The sequence below is a fragment of the Rissa tridactyla genome, chromosome 1 (genome assembly GCF_028500815.1).
Source record: "Rissa tridactyla isolate bRisTri1 chromosome 1, bRisTri1.patW.cur.20221130, whole genome shotgun sequence".
Lineage (NCBI taxonomy): Eukaryota > Metazoa > Chordata > Aves > Charadriiformes > Laridae > Rissa > Rissa tridactyla.
In genome coordinates this window covers 83,266,061-83,278,090 of record NC_071466.1, presented here as the reverse complement: position 1 = coordinate 83,278,090, position 12,030 = coordinate 83,266,061, and the positions used below count along the sequence as shown (strand labels likewise).

The 12,030-nt window shown below is 41.9% G+C and overlaps 1 protein-coding gene across 5 annotated transcripts in view; it reads left to right on the top strand.

Moving 5' to 3' along the window:
- Positions 1-12,030, top strand: part of ARHGAP6 (Rho GTPase activating protein 6) — a 343,882-nt gene that overhangs the window by 313,838 nt on the left and 18,014 nt on the right. For all 5 annotated transcript variants that reach the window (XM_054182853.1, XM_054185159.1, XM_054184310.1 and 2 more), the window contains 3 exons: positions 3,763-3,818; positions 7,531-7,681; positions 8,830-8,978. In XM_054182853.1, the coding sequence (XP_054038828.1) occupies positions 3,763-3,818; positions 7,531-7,681; positions 8,830-8,978 (356 nt within the window). The remainder of the gene's footprint in view (positions 1-3,762; positions 3,819-7,530; positions 7,682-8,829; positions 8,979-12,030) is intronic.

Here is a 12,030-nt window from a genome sequence, read left to right as displayed (position 1 = left end):
GAGAGTCATTGTTAGCCTTTTACAGAGATTAGATACCGTGACTGACAAATAAGTGTGGGGATGATTAAGTTTGAAAAGAATGACTCTCGTCCCTTTAGGCAAGGGTAGCTGAGTTTGGAGAACATAAAAGTGTGTGAGTCAGCCAAAAAAGCCATCCAGCTAACTATCGTTTGGATACTGCGATTTTATGTCAATTGAACATCTGTGACAAAATTTTTAATCCACTTAACCCACTGTCACAAAAAAGATTCTTTTCTATACAACATTCTTTACTTGCTTTACATTAAAGTTTCCTTTTACCCCCCTGCCAGAGCAGTGTCACCCAGAGCAGGTTGCACAGGAACGCGTCCAGGTGGGTTTGGAATGTCTCCAGAGACGGAGACTCCACCACCTCTCTGGGCAGCCTGTGCCAGTGCTCTGCCACCCTCAAAGTAAAGAAGTTCCTCCTCATGTTTAGGTGGAACTTCCTATGCTCAAGTTTGTGCCCATTACCTCTTGTCCTGTCCCCAGGCACCACTGAAAAGAGCCTGGCCCCATCCTCCCGACACCCACCCTCTAAGTATTTATAAGTGTTGATAAGATCCCCCCTCAGCCGTCTTTTTTCCACACTGAAGAGACCCAAATCAAATCCTTCAGCCTTTCTTCATAGGAGAGGTGTGCCAGTCCCCTCATCATCTTGGCAGCCCTTTTCTGCACCCTCTCCAGCAGTTCCCTGTCCATTTTGAACTGGGGAACCCAGAACTGGACACAGTACTCCAGATGCGGCCTCACCAAGGCAGAGAGATGACCTCCCTCGACCTGCTGGCCACACTCTTCTTGATGCACCCCAGGATGCCATTGGCCTTCTTGGCCACAAGGGCACGTTGCTGGCTCATGGTCATCCTGTTGTCCACCAGGACTCCCAGGTCTCTTTCCACCGAGCTGCTCTCCAGCAGGTCAGCCCCCAACCTGTCCTGGTGCATGGGGTTATTCCTCCCCAGCTGCAGCACCCTACAGTTGCCCTTGTTGAATTTCATAAGGTTCCTCTCTGCCCAGATGTCCAGCCTGTCCAGGTCTCTCTGTATGGCATCGCAGCCTTCCGGTGTGTCACCCACCCCCCCAGCTTTGTGTCATCAGCAAACTTGCTGAGGGTGCTCTCTGTCCCCTCATCCAGGTCATTGATGAATATATTGAAGAGGACTGGACCCAGTACTGACCCCTGGGGAACACCACTCATCACTGACCTCCAACTAGACTCTGTGCCCCTAATCACTACCCTCTGAGCTCTGTCTTTCAACCAGTTATCTATCCACCTTACTGTCCATTCATCAAGCCCACTCTTCCTAAGCTTCCCTATGAGGATACTGTGGGAGACCGTGTCAAACGCCTTGCTTAAGTCAAGGTAGACCACATCTACCGCCCTCCCCTCATCTATCCATCCAGTCATGCCATCACAGAAGGCTATCAGATTAGTCAGACCTGATTTCCCCTTGGTGAATCCATGTTGAGTACTTCTGATAGCTTTCTTTTCCTCCACATGCCTTGAGATGACGCCCAGAATGAGCCGTTCCATCATCTTTCCAGGGATGGAGGTGAGGCTGAGCAGCCTGTAGTTCCCTGGCTCCTCCTTCTTGCCTTTTTTGAAGACTGGAGTGACGTTGGCTTTCCTCCAGTCCTCAGGCACCTCACCTGTTCTCCAGGATCTTTCAAAGATGATGGAGAGCAGCCCAGCAATGACTTCCGCCAGCTCTCTCAGCACTCTCGGTTGCATCCCATCGGGGCCCATGGACTTGTGAATATCTAATTGATCTAATTGATCCCTCACTCGATCCTCCTCAACCCAGGGGAAGCCTTCCTCTTTCCCTGTTACTTTCTTCTAATGCCTGGGACTCCTGAGGTCTGGGCCGAGCAGTAAAGACCGAAGCAAAGAAGGCATTCAGTAACTCTGCCTTCTCCGCATCCTCCATCACCAATAATACCCCACAACACAATAATCTGAGATAATTTGGGGCAGATATTGATGTTCTTCAGTTTTCAATTTAATCTACCATTCACAAAACAGTCATTGGGATTGGTTGACTTTGAGAAATTTAAAGATTGCAAAGGATGGACACTACTGTTTGCTCATTGACTTTAGGGATAATAGAGGACTTTCTTGTCTAGCAACAGTCCTGTAGCAACATCATTCCAGGGTTTATGATGGCCCAAGTTTCTGATTCTGAAAATATTTGCCTGTATGAATAAATTCTTTAGGCCAGTTTTTGAGCATCAAATCACCTAGGGGTTTCTCATGAATGCTTTAAATGATCATTTTGCACATTACATTACAAAAAATAGTTATGTTTTTAGCTATAAAAACTCCTGGCCTTGTTCACCTTCTGTGTATTCCCTAGGATCATGTGCCAGAGTGGTAAAGGCTTGACTTCCTGCAGACTTTCAGCGTAAAACAAATACTGTATGTTTGCGTGGAGACTGGTAACCACCTTCCAGCTTTTGCCCAATATGAGTATTTCCATCTCAGATGATTCCCTGCCAATGTTCCTGGGTTTGCTAAATGTTATTCCATCAATTTAATTTTCTGTTATCCAAAGACAGAAGAATATTTGAAAAGAAATGTCAAGTTTAGACTAAAAACTAAAAGGCAGAATGCTGTCTGAATTTCTCTGATGAAAATCTGCAACTCCAAACACCACTGTGAAGGTACACATCTCTAGTAAGCAAGTGTAGCTTCATGGCTGTCACAGGCATTTGTTTTTTACGGTTCTTTTACATCTCCTGTATGTCAGTAGAAAAAAATGCATGTTGCAGAGTAGCCTTTGTTAGACTTTTCAAAGCTTATAGATAATTAATCCTTTTTGCAAAAAGTATGTCTGTGTAAAATGATACTGTGTACACAGCTGCTTAAGTCTCTAAGATTTTCAGTCACATTCTCATTGCTAAAGGCCATGTCACCTCTAAGGTAACGTTTACTCTCAAATTTTTCAGTTTCTCTTACTCAGCAAAGTATGTCTATTCAACAACCACATTATCGTTTGTTTGATGTTCTGGTAGTATCTACAGGGCTAGAAAAAGGTTTGAACAGATTTCTTATGGAATAGCAGGTAACACCCATTCCCAATCACTTCAATTCTAAATGACAGAGGCGCACCTTCTGTACTTTGCCTGAATTACAGCAGTGTTTCTTTACAGCTTTCCCTCTATATAATAGCTGTTCCTACCCTATAAACTGCACACAACTCCCGGGTAGAGTTCTTCCCCCCTGTAATCTGCCTGAGTGCCCTACTTATGTCCCTTTGAAGGAAACTCTCAGCTTTGTCTTGACAGGAGCTTTAGAGCCAGCGGGTAACCCCAAGCATCAACTGCTTCCTGTATCCAAAGACCCAGCTCAGTGCCCAAGTATTTAGGTATTTTATTGCCTATTTCCTTTGATGTTGGTCCTGGAAGTGCCACCTCTGAACGCTGAGCAATGCCTCACACTCTGCATACCTCTGCCCCTCACAAAGTAGTAGTAGCACTACCAAAATGGCATCATAGGAAATGTCACAAAGATGCCGTTTTGTGGGTTAGGTGATGTGAGGTTCTCGAGAACTACGCTGGGTGGCTTCTTAATCCAAGAGAGATGAGTTTTGCCTCAGTGTGGTAAGTATAAGTTTGTAGAGAAATCCATTGGTTGGTTTTTTTTACTCTTTTAAGTACACACATAGCCCAGATTGCTTTGGATTAATGGAATTCTCAGCAGAAAATTAAACAATAAAACAGTTGTCTGACATGCTATACTTGCAGGTCTCCAGACAGTAGGAATATTCAGAGTTGGAAGCTCAAAAAAGAGAGTAAGACAGGTGAGTGGATAAGAATATGTTTTTCCCTCCACATCTATGATACAAACAAGCCCTGTTCCTTTCTGTTAGACAATTTCCTCCCCATCCTTCACGTGGTGAAAATCAGGTTTTCTGTGTCAGTGACTTTATTGTGTTTTTGATGGCTCATAACAGGCCATTTCCAGTCATCTTTGATATTTGGTGAAATCCTTGTCAGGTTCTCAGAAGGTTAACAGTCTTTGCATGTTTTGCTCTGCAGAAGTAGCACAGGGTTGGAGATCCAAACCGTGATGAAATTTTCCAAAGGTTACGCTGTAGGGAAAAAAAAATCTTGGCTGCTAGTTTCACCTCAGAAACAGCTGAAGCTCCCAAAGTAAACCCAAACTGTAAATCTTTTTTGGAAAACTTACAGTATGAGAAAATATGCAAGTACAGAACAATCTCTTTGACCCTCAAATCGCTGCTCCCAAATATCACCTTTTTTTTTACCCCTGTTAAACTTGAAGGTCAGAGCAGACCCATCCAAGTCCTGTCTCAGCCAAATGTTGAAAAAGCAAAGATTGTGTACAGTTAGGTTCCAGAGACAAGTCAGAAGTGGGTGTTTCCTCCGCCTACATATTTCATTGTTATTCCCAAAAGTCGGGAATACATGTTGAATTAGAACGGTAGAGAATAGTGCTTAAATGGTCGTATGATGCCTGGGGAGAGGATAAAAAGTTACAGGAAAATAGCCCTGCCAGGAAGTATAAGACCAAAAAGACAAACAGAAAAAAGCGTAAGAAAGCTTGACTGCATCTGATCCCAGAAGTGATAGTTCTGTGTTGCAAAGCTACACAACATAATGGTTACTTTGAATACCTAAACTGGCTGGATTCTGACTAGTAGGACAGTGTAGCCTACAGATTTGTAGTTTATTCTCTAGCAGTTTCTATTGCTGAGTGGCTGGTGTAACACAAAGCTGAAAACATTCATGGTCTGCAGAGGCAGTTGTTAGACTAGGTAAAGTATTGAAAAGTAAGTTGCCTGTCATTTGCATTACAAGCTTCAGTGTCAAAACAAACACTTATCATTCAGGGGTGAATACAATTGCATCGTGCCTCTGGGTCAAAAGCAGAGGGCTTGTATCATTTACTTGTAAACTAAGCCTTACTTCAACCTTCAATGACTTTCACCAGTTTTTCTTTTACTGTGTTTTCAAAAGCTGAGGAACTAAAGAGATTGGGGTATTTGTGTATTCTATTACATGGACTAATTTATTGAATTAGGTGAGCTAATATATTTCACTGAACAACATGGAAGCATCAGCTTGGCCCTTGCAGTTACAATAATAAATACTGTCAACATGAACGCATGGGAAAGTCTGGATTCAATTAAAATTCCACTCATTTTCTGAACCATGGAAAGCCAAACTCAGTACTTAAATTTTGGTGTGCTTTTGCAGCTGTTCATTAGTTTTTCTTGTGTAGAAAGTAGGCATAGTTTTGTTTCCCTTCTTCCCTCTGTTAGAAAATGTCCTATTTCAACTGTAGTTTGTTGCAATAAATACATAAGCAAGTAAATGCATGTGCCAGTGGGGTTTTTGGTTGGTGAGCAGGAAGAGAAAAATCTAGAACAAGTGCATCTATTACAAACCACCTCCTTCACATCAAGCGGGTTGTAGGACAAAGCTTCCTGAGCTAGTGTTGACTCAAGGTGGTAGGTCTGGTACATTGGGGTGGCAGGTACCAGCTTGTGCCCGGAAGCTATACAGATGCTTGAGCAGAGCATCGTTGCCAAGCTCAGGGTGGGCATCCCACTGGGCTGGGCCTGCTGACTTGGAGGCAGCTCTGTGGGTGAAGCAACTGCTAGACCCTGAGGTTGAAGAGTGGCATGGCTGGAGCTCTGCTCTCCCGTCCCCTCTCCCAGCAGGGACAATCCTCAGCTCTCACGTCTTACGCTCCGGTGGATGCTGTAGTTCATCAGGTGTACTTTCCAAAAGTTGGAAGAGTATTCCCTGTGAATGAAGTCTGAAAGACCTAAAGTTTAAATTTAGAAATATACAGTTTTAACAGCTGTGATACCTGGGCCTGAAATTTGGCCACGTTTCATCAATGATTATCTGATACTGTGCTAATTCAGACATCTCTGTAGGCCTCACAGGATATCAGATCAGAAGTGTCATATTCAAGACTGTAGCAGCAGTCTATGATTTAGACAGCTATTTGGGAAGTCCAGATTCCTGATGCAGTGCTAATCTGTTTCCTCAGTTGCTTTTGCGCGGTAAGGGCAGAAGCAATCTTCTGGATAAAGGTAATTTATGGTGCTCCATAGGGATGTTCCCCATTTGCCACCAGTCTGAATTGAGCTGGGAACGAAATCCCCAAGTTGGCACTGAAAAATCTTTGACCACAGATCAGTGGGGCGGAGCATAATACTAGATAAAGAACAAATTCTGGTCTTCATAGCGTAATTATTCATTATTAATGAAGAGTGATATTAATAATATTAAATGCAGTCTTAATAAATTAGAAAGGAGACTGTAGTTTTTATAGAATACCTTTCACACCTGTTATGAAAGCACAATTTCAGCTGAAAATACGGGATTTCCTACATTCCTCCACACTATACACACTCAAGATAGAGTTGCCTGTGATCAAGATTTGCCACAGATTATCACAGACACGTAGTTTGCTTGTGACTTATCTTCTTTCTTCTTTTTGATGTGTCTGTGATAATCCTGGTAAAGAAAGCTGATACCTCAAATTTCCTCTTGTTTAGTAAGGTGTAGATAGGCTTACTCTCTGAGAAGATCATGTGAGATCGTGATACCTCATAATATTTGCAAAGATCTGAAATTTTCCTAGGAAATAGTTTTAAAACATCTCCACTATTTTCAAAATGAAAAGAGAATTAAGGGTGATTAAAGGAAATATTCTGCTCTTGGTGCTGGGAAATCTCTCCAGAAAGGCAGGCTTTTATTTTTTTGTAAGGCATATTTGGATGTGGGAGAGGGATTTCTTCTGCTCTGGGAAGTGTGATGCCTTTGAGTTATACAGAATTTGTCTGAGGACCATAGCTGGAAAAAAACAGCGATACCTCGTAATGGTTTTAACTTGCTGTTTGTTAATTCTCTAATGATGATCGCTTAGTGAATATAACTAAATTAGGAAAGCAGAGCAAGATATGTATGGACAAATGCCATGAAGCCTTAGTAAACCTGGTGACTTAACTGCTTATGCTTAAATACAGTCTTAAATCACAAGAGAAATGTGAGTTTTGTGGATTTTAGCATTGTCTTGGTATTATTATTAATGTTTTTGTACAAAACCATAGATGTTATGAAATGCAATTTTAGTCTTTCTGGTCCTAAAATCTAGGGATAATGCAGTAAGGTGCTATAAGAAAGCCTTTCTTGCAGTTTTCCTTATTCTCCCCGGTTTCTGCCTTTGATATTAATCTTAAATTTCTGCAAAAGTTATGTTTACTTGGGCACAATTTTCATAAAAGAGTGCCATATATTAGCTGGAAAGAAAGAATTGTATTTTATTACAGTCTGGTACAAACTTTAAGTTATGTATCACGGAATAAGCAGCAATTCGACACGAATTATATCTTTCACCTTACCAAAAACTAGTCGTGTGCAATCTGGGAAGTGAAAATGAGTGAATCTACATCTTAAACGATCTTCTGTGTTGGGATGTACTAATCTGGACAATGATAAGTGACTGTGGTTTTGTGTCATGATCTTTCTCAGTTACGTGAAGAGTTTGACCGGGGCATCGATGTTGTATTAGACGAAGAGCACAGCATTCATGATGTTGCTGCTTTATTAAAGGAATTTCTGCGTGACATGCCTGACCCGCTTCTCACCAGAGAACTTTATACACCTTTCATCAACACTCTCTGTGAGCTCTGCAGCATTTTGATTTACTGGTTTTCAAAAGCATACCTGTTTGAATTCTGTAATCGCTACTAACTGTATTCTTTTTTCTGTGCATTTAACACTCTGGCCTTGATTTGCTCCAAATGTTTGTATAGTATAAATTTGCTGAGGTCTTTCCTTGGTTTTAATACTGTCTAAGTATAGCCCAGAAAAGTAGAAACAACGGAGATTGCACTTATTATGCCTATTTTTTGCATTCATGTATGGGATGTGATTCATATTACCTATTAAATCCTGACCCTGTCATTTGTTCAGCAGTAGCAGATGACAGGCCCCCATTTGAATCCTGGTATCTTAGCAGTGTTAACGCTTTCAAATTTTAGAGCTATTCACTGACCAAAAATGCCAGTCTGGCTCCAAAAACCTAGCTTCAAACTTTCATCATAATTAATGGACCTCAAAGCTGTCGTATTAAATACTCCCAAATGTGTTGCCTTATGCTGAGACCGGGGTGCAGACTCTCACAGATCTGGGAAAAAGTGAAGTTGGACCCTTCAAGCTTAAGCCGCTGCCTGGTCTGTGTTCTTTAGGTTCTTTCTAGCCCTCATGGCTCAGATCCTGCCTCCGTCCCATCTTTGTCACTGGCTACCATTGCATTTTAGATGATTAAAGCGATGGTGATTGCAGAACGTCCTTTACATCCCCGGTTGTTTTTCCAGTCTCCCAGTAGCTCTGCAAGATGTGAAATTTTAAGAAAAACCCTTTAAAATGGCAAAGGGATAAACTTGATTGGAATGGTTCCCAGCGGTGCCCTGTGTATACCAGCAGCTATACATAAATGAATGGAATAAGTGGAAAATAAAGCAGAATTTTTGTGTCCAGTGACAGTAATGGAGTGTGCAACATGGATTTTGCTCTCTTACAGGCTGAGAAAAGTTCCTGTGAACCTGTGAGCAAAAAGTTGACCAGCCAAGGGAAAAATCCCATAACAGTATTCGTTACACTTTTGATATTTCCTTACAGTTTTTTCTTTTTCTTCTGACATTATAAGGAAAATGATCCTTAAACAAAGCTATTCTTACGCCTTCCCTTGGGCTGGGAACAGTGTATTTGTTCTGCTTTTAGGTTAGTTGGAGTGATTTTCTTAGAATGTATTTTTTCCCCTCTTAGTATTAGAGCCAGATGAACAGCTAAGCACCTTACAGCTTCTCATTTATCTTCTACCTCCCTGTAACTGCGATACCCTGCACCGGCTGCTGCAGTTCCTCTCCACAGTGGCTGGCCACGCAGAAGACACCACAGACAAAGACGGCCAAGAGGTAAGTCCTGGTCACTTGTGTCCTTTCATGGTCTGAAAAGAGATCTTTAAAGCTGTGAAACAAACACAATGGTGGCATACCCCTGAAAGGTGGGAGAGATTTCATATTCTTGCCTGCGCGTTTGCCATTTAGTTGTTTACTATCTTCTTAGGGGTGTGAGAGTTTAATTTTTATATGACTTAATCAGTAAAGAATCTACCACTTCCTTTGGGAGATTCACAGCGTAATCGACCTTGTTGTTAAGAATGTGTCATGTTATCCATCCTTTTTCCCCCCTTGTTTTATGCTGTTATATTCTATGGAAAAAAGGCTCACGTAGGAAAGTGTCAGGCATTCAAGAGTATGCTTTTTCATTTTCTTTTCATTCTCTGCTGTTGCTTTCCTGTATGACCTTTGGGGACAGTAGTTCACTTCTTGGTTCCCTTAGCTTCCTTTATGCACTGGGTTGTGAAGAATAAAAAATAAAGGGCAGAAATTACACCTAAAATTGTTGGAGTGCAACCATTAGTGCAATCACTGGTTGGAGTCAGGGTCGGGTTTTTTGCCTGTTTTCCTTCTGGCCTCTTTCTGTTGCATTCTGGACCAAATACAGTGAGAGGCTGGAGCGCACCCGTCCCACAGAGACAAGAACGCCCACAGCCATGTAGCTTAGCTGGGCATCGACGCATGTGCAGCTGAGCCGTTCACACTAGAGAACATCTGACAATCCAGGCTTCCCATTTTCTACCAGGAAAATGCTTGAATTTATGCAACTCTGTTAACCTTGAATGAGATGGATACAGTCTGTCACTGCTTGACAAAGTTGTACCAGTTCATCTGTGGGAAGGACTTCTCTGTCCTCCAAACTGCAGCAGAGACTGCTTCTGATGTTCCTCTTCTGAAACTCTTAGAGAATTTTGTCTTCCAGAAGGAAAACCCTGCTGATTTCTGTCAAATTTGGATACCTTTTGCAGTTGGCTGGTTTTAACAATTGGCACTTTGAGTTTTGCCGAATTTCTGCCTCAAGTCCTAACTTCCAGTGTGGTGTATGTGACTTCAAGGCGTGTTTTACTTTTAAATCCACTTTAAATGCTATTATTTTTGACCTCAGCAAGGAGCTGATAAAAAGCTACACTGCTATGATGGAAAGCATTAAAAAAGGGCAGCCCGTAACAATTTTACTGTGCTTAAAAACATTGCATGTATAAGCCAGCCAGGGGTCGTGGTCCCCCTGGTCCTGTGAAGAGTTCTCTGTTGGTTCAGGACTGTACCCAAGAGGATCTTATTGCAGGGCTACAGGCTGATGCTGCTTAAGAGAGTTGGTTTGGCACAACAGTTGTATTAAAGGCATTTTCATTCCCCTTAACAGTACATCAGCTCTGCTACAGGTATTTTGGCAAGGCAAATGTACGTAAGCTATCTTGGCAGCATTATAAGCATCAGGAATATTATGTGCAATTGGATACCTTTTATAGATAATACAGTATTCTGCTCACAGTTATTTCAGCTAATCATTAATAATTAAGTGAATAAAGGCATACAGGGCAAGAGAAAGTATTTTGTCACACTGTTTGCTATCACTGGAAGGGAGAACAGCCAAGCTTTGGCACACAAGCCCTCTTCGCGATTCTTTCAAAAGCCCTTCTCTCACGAAGATGAAGACGGATGACTAACTTTATTAAAATTACTCATTCAGTTAATTTCAGTGGATATGTTTACAACGTTTCTCAAGGGATGCCCCAAGGCTGCCCTTAAGAAAAGACTCACTGTTTGTACCAACAGCCTGCACATGCAGATCCAGGCACAGCCAGAGGCTGCCCCTGGCAGACTGGAGGCACCGGGTGCCTCTGCATCCTTGGTGGCTCGGTACTCTGACAGGGTTTAAAAAGCAGGTCACCCGAAAAACAGCTGGGTGCATGGTGGTGTGCAAATAAGGGAGCGTGCTGTGCTCACAGTCACGCTGGGATGAGTCTCTAAACAAAGAGACAGCGTGTTCGTTACGATTGCCTATGCACCTCCTTAGTGCAGGTCTCTTTCCAAGATTGCACGGTGGCCCCCACCGGTAAAAAGAAAAGCTTTTTTTACTATCATCTGTGTGCTGTCTAGTCGAGCTCTATAAAAATAAACCTGGTGCAGTCGGTACACAGTTTTAAGTTAAACTAGAGCATTCAGTTAATAGCCCACTACAAAAAAAATATTAAAATGTTGCTTTGAAAGGATTCGTTTTGTGCCACTCATTTCTTGAAATGCTATTTTTACTGCCTCTTTTTGGTGCCTTTTCCTGTCCTTTTTTTTTAATTAGTTTGCTCAAGTGTAACTGAAACAAATGAAAAATAACTCTCCTGATATTTTCTTCTTCTTTAAAAAAAGCCTGCAAGGAATACTGGGTCAACAGCTGAAATTTGCTTACAGTCTTATATAGTCAAACTGCTGGCATCTTCTTCTGCATTCCCAGAATAGCAACCAAGTGGAGACACAGAGAGGAAGCACATGACCCCTGCTTTTTGCTCTGTTAAAAGAATAGAAGGGGAAAAAAGTAGTCCAGTCACAAATGTGACAATGAAAATTTTGATTTAATAAGCTATATGACATAGTTTTCAGATAATTTCTGTCTAGCCTAGTATCTATTCCTAGTCTTCTACTTCCTCCAAAATCAGGTTACTATTCCTTGTTTGAACACAGAGTTATGAAAGCAGGAAAAAAGTATAAAACAATAAAAGAAAAGAAAAAAAAAATCCACCCAACAAGGAAACATTTGGCATGTTCTAGGAAGCAAGCGAAAAGACGGGAAAATACTAATAAAAATAATGAGCATGCTCCTTAATTATCTAAACTGTTTAAACATGGAAAAGTGTGGTTTTCCTCACTGTGTCTGTTTCACATCTTGAGTGCTACTTGAGTAAGCTAACAGTTTTCAGTATTTGGTCCTAAGCGACAGTAACATGCTGAGGGGGTGAAGTAGGAGGGAGGTTTCCCAGAGTTCAGAAGCATGCTGCTGCCGAGCTTCCAAGGAATTAAGGGCAGGCAGCGCTTCCACCTTCTGCTCCTCCAATCCATTTGAAAACATATCCAG